General features: G+C 41.4%; 1 protein-coding gene across 1 annotated transcript; it reads right to left on the bottom strand.

The window, feature by feature from the left end:
* Positions 1–1,013: 1,013 nt before the first annotated feature.
* LOC136435218 (uncharacterized) lies at positions 1,014–14,950 on the bottom strand. The gene is made up of 20 exons (XM_066428515.1): positions 14,918–14,950; positions 14,188–14,425; positions 13,547–13,734; positions 12,883–13,038; positions 9,393–9,543; positions 8,960–9,106; positions 8,458–8,631; positions 7,637–7,722; positions 7,344–7,449; positions 7,009–7,199; positions 6,572–6,815; positions 6,119–6,306; positions 5,564–5,719; positions 5,181–5,328; positions 4,587–4,724; positions 4,289–4,456; positions 4,005–4,090; positions 3,110–3,215; positions 2,609–2,726; positions 1,014–2,371 (listed from the first exon to the last, which is right to left on the bottom strand). The coding sequence occupies exons 1-20, from the start codon at positions 14,948–14,950 to the stop codon at positions 2,317–2,319; spliced, it is 2,877 nt and encodes a 958-aa protein (XP_066284612.1). The 3' UTR covers positions 1,014–2,316.
* Positions 14,951–15,604: the final 654 nt, after the last annotated feature.

The raw sequence follows: 15,604 nt of genomic DNA, 5'->3' as shown, positions 1-15,604 counted from the left end.
TCTGATGTGTACTCTCCGCTATCAGTCCCACCGTAACGTTACTGTATCTCAATGCTGAAATAGCCCCAATTTGCCTCCAGTGATCAAGAAAAAACGTCCAATTTTACGACGATATGAAAAACACTCTATATGTGGAGATGGGCCGGGATGGAGGCTAGGAACAAGCTAGACGTTTGAACACACGAGAGGACATTAGGGCTTTGGAGATAAGCAATCGAGATGCGGAATCGTATGCCCTTTTGCCCCGTAGATATTAACGTTACATAAATTTTGGGTCGAGGTCGAATTCTAACTTGGGTAAGAAGAGTGGCCTAGTTGATAACGGTCGTTGAACCGTCGTCTGATACATTAATGGTCGTTACATCGCATTTTTGACAGTGTCACATATTCACTCCTCCGGGTATCTATAAGTGTTGCAAAGATTACAAAGCTAAAAGTACTGTAATAGTATTGTTCTAAATACAGAATTAGCCCAATTTACCAATATTCACGGAACGACGTTGACGATGATAGCACATTGTTCTGGCCGGAAATGGCAATATCCATCCATCACCAAGATACGTTCACGTTACAAACGACTTGAAAAAGCGTGCATATTCTTTTTATGTGAAAAAGGCTGACAAAAAGTACTGTTTTGTTTGTCTCCGAGCAGTGGTGGAGAAGATTTTTACTTTTTTTTCATTACATGTTGGCGGAGAGTGCGCACAGAAAACGGGGCATATAAAAAGGTAACGATCTTCTCCAGCTAACCTCTGCCTGGAGAGTAATGTTTTCTTATGTTGTAACATTCTGACTGATATCCATCCCAATTTAAGTCGTTATCTTCCGTCAGTGTGACCCAAAATGGTCACTGAAAGTAACTAGTATCAAAAGCCAAGTTGTCAATGAATGATTACTAAATGATACAGGCGACAATTTCGGGCCACACTCATAAAAGATTATGACTTAAATCGGAATGGTTTAATAACAACATACGCAATATAGAGTGCAATGTAAATACAACAAAAGCAATATAGAGTACCATGTAAATATCTTTATTACCACCATACACCATTTTGTGGTCAGTATATTAAGTATACGTTGCGATCAGTTGCATCAACAATTTTGTATCGTTTACAATATGATTCATTCCGCCATGTTTCACCAAAGAAGCTGGAGAATAGTTGATAATTACCTCGATGTTTGTCGCGTTGAGACAAACCTTACGACCGCTCTTCGTGTGAGAGGCGGGGCATGTTTGCTGACCAACAAAGCAGACTGATAGTGTAGCAAGGGTCTGTCCAAAATAGTTGCTGTTTGATCCTACAGTATACAAGTCATCCCCCCCCCCCCACACACACATCCAGTTCCATTTAACGTTACCAGCATACCTTTGGATTTGCTAGCCTTCTTTCGCAAACTTCCTACAACGGCGGCGTATATATTGCGGGGGGGGGGGGGGGCGATTTCTTACACGGGCCAAGGTTCTCTAATGCCGGCAAGGGACTTTCGCCGCAGAAATCGTGCCCCCCCCCCCTCAAGTATATACGCCACCGTTCCAGGAAGTCTGCGAAGGAGGCTAGGATTTGCGTCGTGGAGTTAACGTCTCTATACAATTACATCATAGATCATCCGTGTTTGTCATGTTCACAATCACCGAGCAATGTTCTGCGTTAGGAGTGAATGTTACAAATTGAATTGAATGTTTAAGTATTCATGCACATCATGTACGCCATGTATGTATTTGTGCATCCCGAAAGCTATCTGGTAAATATACCTAAATCATTGAACACGTCATATCTTGAGGAGATATGTAAACCTCCATTCAGTATCAGTAACAATTTATTTCTTACAGTTTTCTGTACGCGATCAATCTAGTACCATCATGACACAAAAATTATGTCCAGCAGGAAAGGCGTTTCTGTTCGCGAAACTGATCACGAATATCGCTTACTCGGTGATGCTAGGTACTGAGTCCATTTCTTCAGACCTGTTTTTCCAGCAACTGAAGTAAAGCACTGAGAACTTAAATCATGGACAAAAAGGCTATTACTGTTCTTATAACTGCTATCTTGGATTTTGAAACAGTTCTGACAAACACGTCGATGAAACGATGTCAGTTTGTATGATACAATCTCAAAGGGACAGTGTCTCCGGGATTCCATGAGAAAACGTTGGAGCCAAGTGTCAATACTCAATCCTTTGTAGCTCTTATTGTATAAGTCGTTAATGTAATCAACTGTAAATCTCGGCGCAATTCAGCTTTTGGTGCAAGACCGACTTGTATTGTTTCCTTGAAATATACCATGCTACTACGTACTCTATTTGGGTCATGACTTAGGTAGCCACTTGCAGAGGCTGGAAGGCCGGTCCACCCCGCGATGATGGTCGCCTGTAAACAGACATAGCCGTGACTGGCGTTAGGAGCAAAATAAGATGAATTAAAACATGAATATTTTTCCTTAGAGCCTTGTCGGCTATAGCCGCTCTTCAGAAATAATTACCTCAAAGATAATTACATGGCACTCATGGTGTTCAGGATCTAGGAGGCTATGTGTAAGAAGGGGTTTATTCGAGTAGTTGCACAGCTTTGAATTTGACATGAATGGCTGAATGTGTAAGCACTCACCTCTTACGGAAGAACCAAACAGCAGCACCGACAAGGAGCGTGAGGATGACTCCAGCCACCAGTCCGACAACAACAAGGCCGCCATTCCCCACACCGAGGCCACCGAAAGTTTGACTACCTGTGCACACATAATTACAAAGTATTGTGAGTAGATTAACTTGAATGGGTTAGGAGGATGCATAAAAAAAGAGGAAGAGGAGAGAATGTAACCATTACACCAGTGTAGGACCTACGGTGTCAGCCACCATTCAAAAATGATGTAGAGCATGCTTAGGGACATTGAGGAAATAAGGGACGGTTACGTTAGTACCCATGAAGGTGCATAGCAAAACAGTGTGAAAGCAACCTGGTATTTAAATAGTGTTGGACTATCAATCCTTACTCAAAGGAACATACATTGACTGAATATAACATACTGCTGAAGCCATTAACGTTAAAAAAGATGTGTAAACTTCAAGTTAATAACGACAACAATAAGATATTGAGACTTGTTTTACGAACCTTTCGCACTGTTAAGGGTGAAGCCGACATGGCCTTCCGGCCAGGCGCCGCTACATGAACCGTGAGCGCCACCTGAATACAGCACACCGGAACCGCTCCCCAACAGCTGCAGAGTGGTGTGACGCGTGGTTGTCATTCATTAGAAGAAAACAGTGAGTAAAGAACCCTAATGATTCAGAATAAACTTTAACCCATCGAGTCGGAATATTTCTGCAATATCATTCTTATTCTTTACTATTATTATTCTTTAGATATTCTTCTTAAATCGGTGATGCTTTTTCATATGCCAAGGCAACTGACAGCTTGTTCTTGTTAATTTCATTTACTATTGACACGGTGTTTATGTCAATGGGATTTATTACCGATTTTTTGCCCACTATTGACAGGATGAAATGACTTTTTCTCTCACTATTGACAGGAATAAATTTGTTAGGAGCCCAATCAAAGCATACATTATGGAATTTAATGATCTTGCCAATAACACCTCATGATCCTAACTCTAACTCCCTACTCTTAACATAGCCTCTTATATAACAATAACCGCGAAGATGATCCTGTGAGATAATACAAAAATAAGAGAGAGAAAAAAAGGACAAAAATAACAAAAATGTATGAGTTCATCAAAAATTGAACCCACGACCTACCGCTCACGAGGCGAGAAGACGTGGTTTTACAAAGCTCGAGCATCGTCAAATACTGAAAGTCTCATTTTCAACAAATCAGTTATGACTGAGGGAATATCTTATTGGTTTATTGGTACGGCCTCAAAAACATAGCAAAATTGAATGGCCCGTATAGGGTTTGACTTGGTTGAGGTGAGTATTTTTGCATTTAGTTCACAGCCGCCGCTATGTTATAAATGCAGAAATTGACTTTACGCAGTTTAGATACTCACGTGTCCAATCATCACACATGTCAGTGAGTGCCATTCAGGTTCTAGCAAACGCAGCTCCAGAATATGTGAATTGGAGATGAAATGTCCTGTAGGAATATAGGTTAACAGTTGTTTCAAAAGACGGCTTCAGTTTGCAATAACAGTTTCCTTCTTTTCCTCAACGATATCCAGCTGAATTTACTTAAGTCTAATTGTCTCATTATAAACTTGCATTAAGACGATATAACATCCCACATAAAAAACATTGACAATTTCACAGTTACTGAACTTAGAAAATAATGTACCTGACATATCGATGCTCCAGGTGCTATTGAGGAGAGTAGCGTCGACCCTTCCCGTAAGCTCGAATGTATTGATCACGAGGCTGTAGTCTTTGTCTCCTTCTGGCAGAGATAGTTTTCCATCCAACTGGATGCCTTTGTCAAACCCTTGCGGGGCAGCATTAACTGGAGCTAAATGTGTTACAAGAAGAAAGAAAAGATACAGTAACCATTGATTGTATCAAAACTTATCAATGAAAACGTATTTCAACGATCAATTCCGAAAAACACAGAAAATGGAAACGATGTAAAGGAACCTTACAGTGACATCTAATAGGAAAACCGGCCATGTCCATCGTAGTCCTGATCACCACGTTTGTTATCTTCTTCAGGAATCCAAGCCTTTCGTCCGTCAGCGGTAGTTTCTCGTGACGGCCAACTTCTCTGCCACGATTTTGTTCTTGCAGGTACACAGGAAATTAAGCGAAACAAAACTATAGTTTTAACGAAATTGTCTGATAAAAATATTTTTCCTTGACCTGAATAGCTAAGATGCGCCTCAACATGCTGCTTTAGTCTCTATAACCTCCTTGTTTAAAGTAATTCATTTGTTTGTTTGTTGTTTCAAATCTATCGTTATCCTTCGTTGATAGCAGGTAACAACTGCAGTTAGCTCTGCATGGATTTCCTTGACACCACAACACAGACCGTATAAGAAGAAACCCATGTGTATAAGGTTTTAGCACTCATGTGACTATGACGTAATGTCACGTGACTATGGAGGTATTTTTGTTGTGTCAATAAAGATTGTTGGTATTGTCCTCCATACTGGAAGCTTACACCTGGCCATGGAAGTCGCCAGGATCCACCAACCAGGAGGCGGTGGCTTTGACGTCACGCCATAAGACCTACTTACCTGTGTCGGTCAAGAGCAGTCCCTTGATGTCACCGCTGGCTTTCCAGAAGCTGCCGAGGTCCTGTGAAACCTCCTGGTAAATAGCCCAGTAGGGATCCAAGGTGGACTCTATCTCGTCGGCAATGTTCTTGTAGGGTATAAGCGCGTCCTTAGAAAGGTAACAAACAACATGTTGCTGACAACATCCTCGACGGTATTTTACAAGTCAACGTCACTTCCGGTTCAAAGAACCAGCTTCCACTGGGAGAGCTAAGATGGCCTCTTTCAATATGCGTGGTATAAATTTAATTTTTTCATAAAGGAGGTTTCTAGTTGAATATGATATATATATTTGCTCGTCATTGCATTTCTGCGTCCGAATTCTTGCAGTACATTTCGCTTACCCGTCTCTTGTACTTTGGATCGCACTCCTCGTCCCATCTGTCGTGGAAGATGGAGTACAGCGACTGGTCGTAGCCCTGTCTGGTGAATATACTGATGAAATTTCCTCGGAAGTCCTCGTCTTGCTCTTGTACATACACCTCGTCCCATAAAGGAGTCTACACAGAGATGCATATCAATAGATTCACGTCTTGATGATATTAAACCAAAACCTGGTCTCCTTCAATTTGATTTCTAAATATGCTGTTTGAAATGAGATGTGATGTGTACTGTTACGTGTAAAGAAAGCTAAGACATATTTGCCATGTAACAAATAGCTAAACGCATAATTCGTTTTTTTCTTCTTCTAATGTTTACAATGTGTTGATTCAAAGATATGTTGATTCAAAGATATCCCGTGGTTGACACGTGCCATGCGAATTACGATGAAACCAATGAAAGTGAAATACCCTTGCAGTGTAGCATGTGGTAATAGAATACATATGCTAAATATATTTATGCTCATATTTTTGAATTGTTCTCTGTTGTAAACATTTTTTCAATCTAGATATACGAACGTTTTCGAACTGCCAAGGAACCTCTTGTGAGTATTTTGTGTTGTTGTAGTTGAGTATGGAGTCCATAATGATCACACCCCGAATGTCCGATAGTTTCAGGCCAAGAGAGGCCATGTATGGGGTAAGATTTTTTTCCACAAAGTCCTCGCTTCCACACTGTCCTTTAGAGCACGCTGACATGTCATTGTCTGAGGGAAAGTATACAACAACAAAAACAGAATGAACACTCAAAAAATCTAATAAACAAGTTAGATATTTGCGACAGTGCCTAGCCGTAGAAACTGGGTAGACGGTAACCTATATGTATTAAACAGTATCTCGTCAGGAGCAACATGGCCCCTCACGAAGAGATAGTAGACGGGCGGACCGCTAGGACCGAAGTTTGAGTCACGCTATGTTTGTTAGCTTCTTTTCTTTCGGATCTTCTAAAATTGGCTAGTGATAACCGCTTACCCGAGGAATCGTTACATTGCAGGTCAAACGCGACGAAGACCACGGAGTAGTTAGGGATGCACGGCTGTGAGGTGATGACCCTAGCGGCTTCCATCAGAGCTGCAAGACCAGATCCGTTGTCGTCCACTCCGGGATTTTTCCTACAGGTGTCGTAGTTAGCTCCAAGAATCACGGGTTTATCTGTTTGACCATGTCCTTCAGGGTTGGAGCCTCGCCATATTCCTATGATATTCTGACCTTTGTACTGAGAGAGACAGAAGTAGATTCATTTCACAACATGGTCATTCTGAGATTACTTGCACCATCCGTTAGACATTCTAAATTTCAACAATAGCTTGAGTCTTCGTTAATCGATTGTTTCTTGATACCTTAAGTAAACACGCTTTGATACGTACGTTACTGCTTGCTTAAGAGAAGATTGCTGAAGCTAATCTTACCTCAGAGTACTCTGTGTCGAAATAATCGACGAAAATCTGCATGCCGTAACTCTTCAGAGTGGCGTGAATGTAGTCTGCTGCCGCCCGCTTCCCTGCGAGGTTGGTCACGTGGTGGCGGTTTTCGCTGAAATGGTCGGTCAGAAGCGAGCGCAGATTTTCCGTAGTGGTTGATGGGAAGAGACCACACGATCCTGTAAAAGCAGAAGTGAACATCCTTAATTGTGGACTCATTTGTTGATTCTTTTATTGATAATCTTGACATATTTGGTTACATGCACTATTACATTGCAGAAGCAGAGAATTCAGAAATCAATGACGTCGATGGCTTTACGTACCTGTGGAGGAGCTGGCTACTATTGTGAGGACATCGTGGGGCCAATAGTCACCACACTTTCCGTTTATTTCCCCCATAAACAATACTCCCTTGTTTACTTCATGTAGCTGAAAACAAGCACAATATTCGTCATAGAGGTCTCAGGAAAACGTTGCATCTTACGATAACCTATTCAAGCGTTGTTTTCTAAAAGTACAATAGTGCATCAACACTCAACAGTATACGTCCATTCAGTATGCAACGGATAACATGTAAACAATCAAATCTTGAACATTTTCCCAATGCTATACTCACGTGACCTGACAAGACACAGTTCACTAAGTCCCATTCGGGGTCTGGAACCCACAGCGACACACGATGGTTATCTGCATTGAAGCGTCCTTGATTGGAAACAAAATGACCCAAAATGGTTTAGTATGTCTACCTTCACGGAAGGAAAACATATTGTTTTTGCTCTGTTCCTCTCCGTCCTCTTCTCCAAATAAATAAGATCAATGACCTGGCGCAGACGGCTGTCCCCATACTGGTAAAATAGCAGGCACCCTGTGGTGTTCCATTACATTGCATAGTAAGTGGCAGGACAGATCTGAGGAGCTGGTCACCATATATATGAGCATGTTTGAGTACGAATAAACAGAGTTGTAATCTGCTAGGCTAGACCATATGAAGGCAGACATTATGTATTTGCTTGGAAATGTTCCCTTTCTAGTTACATGACTGGCACCTCCGGCGGAGTGCAAGTGATAATCACAGATTATATAGATGAGATCATACAACTGGTCTATATACATTAAGTCTCAACAAATGCTTCTAACAATCACAGTAATCAAGAAATAACAATATCTAGTCATAAGTAAAATACAGAAATCACAATAAGTAGAGATAAAGGTAATACATAAAGGTACTAACTAGTCAGAAGTATTGAAGCACACTCCGAAAGACTGCAACCAGCACACACAAAATGGTTGCCATGCATGTAATGCCCATTGGTGTACCTTGCATGATATTTATAATGCCGTATCCATTGCTTGAAGTATGGTTTGACTCCTTCATGTGATCAATGGATGGCATGGAACTGTTTTGACGCTTATTCAAGTTGAAGCTATGTATAGTACCTTCATACTTGTGTACCCCTCCAGTCGCAACGAACGTCACAGTTATCTCAAGCCTTCCTGAAGACGTGAACTTGTCCACTGTGATAGTAATGTTGTGGTCTCCATCAGGCATGGCGAGTGTCCCGCTCATTTGGAGACCTGTTCTGAAGGCTGATGGAGCTCCAGTCATTGGATCTGAATTCAACAGAAAACAGCAAGTGTCATTAACGTGTCGACGTACAAATCGTAAAATTTCCAAAGCATAATTATTCGGATCAAATTACGTCATATCGAACATCGACCAACTAGGTTCAAATTCAGCTGGAGTTTCTAAGTCTGAATTTGACCACCGGGTGTCATGAACGTGTCAACTTACAAATCGTAAGATTATCAAAGCGTAAAATCATTTTTTTATTCTGTGCCACGAGACAGTACTTTAATACATCTAAGACAATGGGGCAGCATCGAAAGTATAATAGGTGAATAGGTAACTCGGCTGCATTCATTCAATTAATGGTATCACCTTCACACTCGAGCTTGAACTCAGCCAGGTCCATCACTGTTCTGGTGACCACATCTGTGATCTTCTTGAGGAACTCAAGCCGGGCGTCCGTCAAGACCATCTTGTCATCAACCCCGTGGTTGGGTCTCCCTCTTCCACGCCTGGACACTAATGCACACCAGTTTAAAGCAGAATTATGTAAAAGGTATTGTGAGAAGTGCTTTTAAGTAACATTTGATAGTTTAGTGTCTTATATAATTACTGTTTAAACGAATGCAGTTTGCACTTTTACAATTGTCATTAGTTAAAATGATAAAGAAATGTGGTTTAAATGTCTAAAAGTCTCCATAAAACTGCTCTGTCAGTTCGTATATGTTTTGCAATAATGAGAAGAAGCATGGCTGCTCAGAATGCATCGTGTATTTCAAACCGCTTGCTTGAAAAAAATTCTTACGTGTGTCAGTCAGCAACATGGCCTTGATGTCCGTGCTGGAGTTCCAGAAACTCATCAGGTCGTCACTGATGAACTCCTTGTACACCTCCCAGTTAGGGTCCGACTGTGTTTCTACAGCTGAGACCACATCCTTCAGAGGGATCAGAGCCGACTAAAAAAGGTGTATTTTTGTTGTTGTTTTAGTACATTGTATGAACGTCGAACAGGCATTGTGAAACTAGAAAGGCAACATTTGCGAGCAAATACAGCATGTTTAGCCATACTCCTCGCCATGCAAAAAATGGACTCTCCCAAAATAACAATGGACCATTCTAAAATACTTGCACTAAAAAAATGAATCCCCCAGTCCAAAATTGAGTCTTCCAGTAGCACCTCAACACAATATGGACCAGTCCACAACCATATCCACTTATTGATTAACAAATACACTTCTGCTAACAAATGGACTTTTTCATAATCATTCCAGCTCAAAATTGAAAGAAATAATTAAAGAATCCTCCCCTTGCAAGAATGGGATATTCCGTGCCATTTCCATGTAAACCAGTCGAAAAATATCCGCTAAAAATTACACTCTTGCGCATAATCAACCCAGTTCAAAATTGAATTAAAAAAGATCAACCCCACGGAAGAATGAAGTTTTCCATAGTATACATATGAAGATTTGACAGAAGAAGGAAATGACCAAAAACAACATATTTGAGTCAATTCCAAGTCACCGAGAGGGTTTTAATATAATATTTGTAATATGTTTGAACTATTTTGATTAAAAGAATGTCTAAGTCACAATAGTTCTAAAGTGTTCAAACAATTAGAATTGAAACTTATAACATGTTTGAACTTATTTCACATACGTTGGAAACATTTCGAACGTAACTACACAAAAAATCTCTTTATTTAGAACAGTTTCAAACCATCTATCCAAATGTTTCAATGTTCGAACAATTTGTAACAAAAGATTTTCACAATTGCCCCCATAAACGAAGGTGCTAAGTCCTCCTGTGTGTTTCTGCCTATTTTCGGTGGCCGCGCTAAACCACCAGCGGATTTGTTTTGACGGAGCGTCACCCGCGCGCGACGATGTACACCGTTCGGCACCGCTAATATCCGGCATTTTCCCGCTCCAAAACACTCCACAAGACCCACGTTTTTAGTGTTTCGCCTCGTGTGCAACACGATTCGATTTGCAATACTAACGGGACGAAAATGTTATGATAGAAAAAAATCACCCCGTCCCGGCGTCCGTCCCAAAAACATAAACGACATGAAAATATATTTTCTTACAGATTAAATCACGAAAATCAACAGCATGGGATTCCAAATTTTCGCAACGGCCGACCATTTATCATGGTTGAACTTCCTTCCAAGGCGTGCGATAGATAAACATTCCCGGCACATAATAGTCACTAGTACCAGACTAACGCAAGCTCATGATGATAATAGGGAGAAAGTTTGTCAGTGAAGTTTGGCCACCAGAGGGTGCATTCATTTAACGTTACAAGCTAGCGCAAACGGGCGAATCATTGACCTTACCGGGGACTGACTCTACTGGCCTAATCATTCCTTTTTTGCCGAATTCTACGATCCATACGCCCGTACGTAGGACATGTAGGAATGCCTGGTGGACGCTACACATCACGGGAGACGCGTGTTGGTCCGAGACAGACAGCGGCGTGCTTTCGATCGCGTAGCGGCGACGCACCGCTGCGACAACGTGCGGGACCAAAACGCCTGTCCCCAGTGAGACCGTGTGTTTTGCGCGGCATGCCCCGAATCCGTCTACCATTGCTGAATGTAGCCCGATTCATAGAGGTCTATTTTGTAAGCATTATTTCATGTACCCCTCAGCGTGAGAATTCCTTGTGCAACACTTCGCTACATTATATATATTGAAGTTTCCCCGCGCACCGCCTACCACCCGCCTCTGATCATGTATGCGGCAGAGAGAGATCATCAATCAATTTTGTCAGGAGTTGCGCGCCAGTCTGAGGAGAAACGATCTCCCGTGTTGTGTTGAAGAATTTGGAGTTTGAAAATATCTGGAATAACTAGTGCTAAAATAAACATTCACAAAATCATTGATTTAACTTATTTTCTGTTATAAAATTTCCTAAACTGCAGTTTAACCACTCAGTTTAACGAAACATGGTGTTTTCCCGATAATGACGTTAAATGTTTATGTCCGGTCTTTCCTCCTCGTAAGCAAACGAGGCGATATGTAACGTTACAGAAGCTGAGCGCGCTCGTTGTTTTGTTGTGCTAGCCATGCCGTGACGAGTCTTCGATTATCTGTAGTTGTTGAAGGACACACAGAAATCTTCGGACTGTAGTTTTACCGCTTCGAAGGGCGTGACAGTCAACGGTACTAGTAGTAAGGTTTGAACGAGCGTTGTGTTTCTCAGCTCACCTCAGTTCCAAACGTAAACAACGGGTGCGGGTTAACGTGAGCGGCGGGGGATTTGTTCGGCTGGCGACACCCCCGTACCGTGCCGATAGCGTGGTGTGTGTCGTGTTTCCTTGAAACTAGATCTATTCAAGATTTTAACAAATTTGATGGAAACTTTTCTGTCCGGCGTAGTAGGATTTTGGGAGTACCCAACCGCGCTCTTCACGTGGAAATTTTTGATACCGCGAAAGTAAACAAAACACCTACGATCGCCTGCCAGGCTTCTCGCGGTGGGGCGTCTTTATTGGTCTATCATTAGGTGCTATCAGCTACTTAGCAGGGACGTGTAGATTGCTTTCGTATGGCTCATTTAACCAATGTTCGAAACTGTACGAACAAAAGATGAATCTATATTGTGATAGTTTCGAAACTTATAGCAATATTGTACATGTATCTTTGTTAAAAAAAGAGTGAACAAAGCCATGTAATGACATGTCCTAGGAATTCCCATACCATATTTGGCATGAATACTAGCACACCTGCGCCAGGAATGCAAGATAATTAGATTAAACCAATTGACCAATCAGGTGGTCGCAAGGCTCACAGGCATGCAAGGCCAGGTGCAAGGCACTTGGGGTCAATGACCTTTAGGTCATATGTAGTATTGAAAGTGACAGAAGTGGCAAATATTGTCAAGAAAGCCCAAAATAAATCGTTTTGAATATATGTATGCGAAAAATGGGAATGTAGTCCTTTAAATATTTGTTCAAGCCACGTATACAGCAAATTTCAGGTCATTCGGTTGAAATCCCAGGGCGCAGGAGGCCAAGATATGCTAAAAATAGCCTAAAAACCTCAATAAAATCACTTTCAAGGTCAATATCAAAAAACGGAAAAGAACGCACATTGGTTTTTTGCCTACATTACCTCTGTACCAAATTTCAGGTCATTTGGTCAAAAAATGACAGAGATGAATCGATTTGAAGATTTGACAGGAGAAGAAGAAACATGAGAGAAAACAATATGTTTAGCCATACTAGGTATGGCTAAACATAATAAAAACATCTACAATAGCATTGTAATTTGTTAGTCATATTTCCTTCCTACCTGCCGTTTGTACTGAGGATGTCCGGCCGCGTCCCACCTGTTGTAGAACGCCGAGTACAGCGGGAAGTCGTACTCCTGTCGGCCGGCCACTAAGATGAAGTTTCCCTTGAAGCCGTCCTGTTCTACGCTCTCGTAACTCTGCTTTAAGCCAGGAACCTGTCAAGAAATCGATTATGGTGTTCATCAACAGATTTGAGTCGTGTCGAATTGTAATCAATCTGTTTGGGACGTAAATCACGTACTACACTTAACTGAGGAAAACATATTTTTTGTCACTCAATCTTTTGACGTCATTGCTGTTGCTGTTGACAACGAAAGTCTTAGCAGACATAAAAATTGTGCTAGTCACCCTTGCCTTTTTGTTAATTTTGTTTGCATACCTTTGAGTTTTATGGGAATACATGTACCCCATTGATACGGTTCTAGCTAATAATATCACAGTAATGCTACGGTATAAAATCTATTTTTTGGGGGGAATGACTTCTTTTTTGGCAGCAGTGCTCCACTTTTCTGAGGTCTAGAAATAGTAGTAGTCTCCTGATAAAGGTCACGAGTTCATTGTATGCTTCACCACCGATTTTGTTTGCTATTATATCATATCCATCTACGCTATATCCTTAATCTCTTTTTCTGTTGCATGCCAGCTGATTGCATTAGGGCTCACCTGTTTGAAGGTCTCGGGAAGTGACTGTGCCCCCAGGGTGTCATTAAAGTTGAGGATGGAGTCTAAGATGATGACGCCATTGATGTTGGCAACGTTGACGCCAACAGAATCAAGATACCGGACCATGACCTTATCCACGAAGTCCTTACTCCCACAGTACCCGTTATAACATGCTGCGTTGTCGTCATCTGTGGTAGGGAAAATAGCACGAGTCAGGAATATTGATGTCACGAAAAATATCACATTCATTCAAAGTCATAAATGCTATTATATACATTCTGTGCTACGTTCATCAAATAGAAATGATAAATAGAAATATAGAATAGTGATGATTAGTTTAGTTACGTATCGTTCCAATGACGTTTTAAAATGAAGTCACATATTTATATTATACCCCTTTCAGTCGATGGGTTTCTGCCGTGTTTGCTGCGTGCAAGAAGGTTGAGCGTATTTTTCGCCTTAAAATCTGCTGTTATATTTGATGAGGCTTTGTAACCTACAAACATCGGCCGATCTTTGAAAATCGTGCGAAGATCGAAAGAACACCGGGCCTGTTACTGCAGAAATTGTCATTCAGAACTCGCAGGCTCGTCGGCCGATCGATTTTCCTGCCGTATGACAGGGGCATTGCAGCGATTTACCTCGACTCTCCTGTATCTCAAAGTCAAACGCAGCAAACACGACCAGGTATTCCTGCACGCAGGGCTGGGATGTGATGATCCGAGCGGCCTCCATGAGGGCGGCCATACCGGACCCGTTGTCTTGGACCGCAGCCCTGTCTCGTCGACTATCGTAGTGAGCTGTCAGCACGATGGGTCTGTCCAGCCGCGTTCCGGTCAGGCGACCCGGCCACAGTCCTACTACATTATAGCCCTTCCGCTGGGGAAAACAAAAACGACATTTTTTAAAAAGATTGATAGTTCCTCGATCCCCATAAATCATCATCATTACAACCTCAAACCCCAATCAGGACTCATTGATAATAAGCACATTCAAAACCTAAGTAAAACTCCAACATATCGTCTTATGTTTTGTTGTTCGGAGAAAAACTAAGCAAAAAGCCAATAAGACGTCTGACTGTTTCAAAAGTCTATTCAGTTGCTTGGTTAGCTATTTTTGGCGTATCTTATTACCTGGACCTACGGCACCGAAAACCTTCCGGGGGGTTAACTAACACATTCGCGATCGTTGACCAGAAAAAGCTGCATCATTCGGCTTATGAACAAATATCCCAAAAATCATGTAATAACAACAGCGGCATGATATAGACTAAAACGCAAACCATGTGCCTTACGTTTGAGTCATCTGTGTTGAAGTCACCACCGACCATCTGCAAGCCGTAACCGTTCAAAGTGTCGTGTATGAACTGACGCGCTGCGTCTTTCCCGGCAGGGTTGGTGACATGGTGGCGGTTGTCCCCGAAACGGTTATCCAAAAGCCCTCTCAAATTACGTATTGTAGTCCATGTCCTATTTCCATGATTGATAACTGTGAATGTACCAACAGCCATAAATCACTTACGTTACATGTATCAATCATAATGTAAAGTTCAATAATGTAAAATGATGGAATTATAGATATTGTTAAGTCTACATCTTAATTCCGAATTTGCAAGATTGTATACATCTCTATCGAAGCTACCTGCATAGAAAATATCATGGAAATCCATCGGGTTTTTTCAGTTATCAGCTATCAGAGGTCCAAAATCGACCTGTTTTCCCTAATGTTTCATCTCCTTCTAATCCTTCTTTTTCTCCTCCTCCTCCACCTCCTGTCAGATCTTCCAATCGATTCATTTCTGTTATGTTAGGCCAAATGACCCGAAATTTGGCGCAGAGGTTAATACCCTCAGGTGGGTTTTTTTGTTCATGTTTTCTTTATATAGGCCTTTAAAATGATTTTATTGAGGTTTCTAACCATTTTTTTAAATGTATAATTAGGCCTGTTGTGCACAAGCGTATATACCGTTGGCACGCTGTTACATCATTCTAAAAAAAAGTAAGAGTAAATATCGACGTCAGTCTACAATATCTCTCCTGTAATTGTGAACATTGAAAA

Source organism: Branchiostoma lanceolatum, chromosome 5 (genome assembly GCF_035083965.1).
Source record: "Branchiostoma lanceolatum isolate klBraLanc5 chromosome 5, klBraLanc5.hap2, whole genome shotgun sequence".
Classification (NCBI taxonomy): domain Eukaryota; kingdom Metazoa; phylum Chordata; class Leptocardii; order Amphioxiformes; family Branchiostomatidae; genus Branchiostoma; species Branchiostoma lanceolatum.
This window is presented reverse-complemented; position numbering and strand designations above follow the sequence as displayed.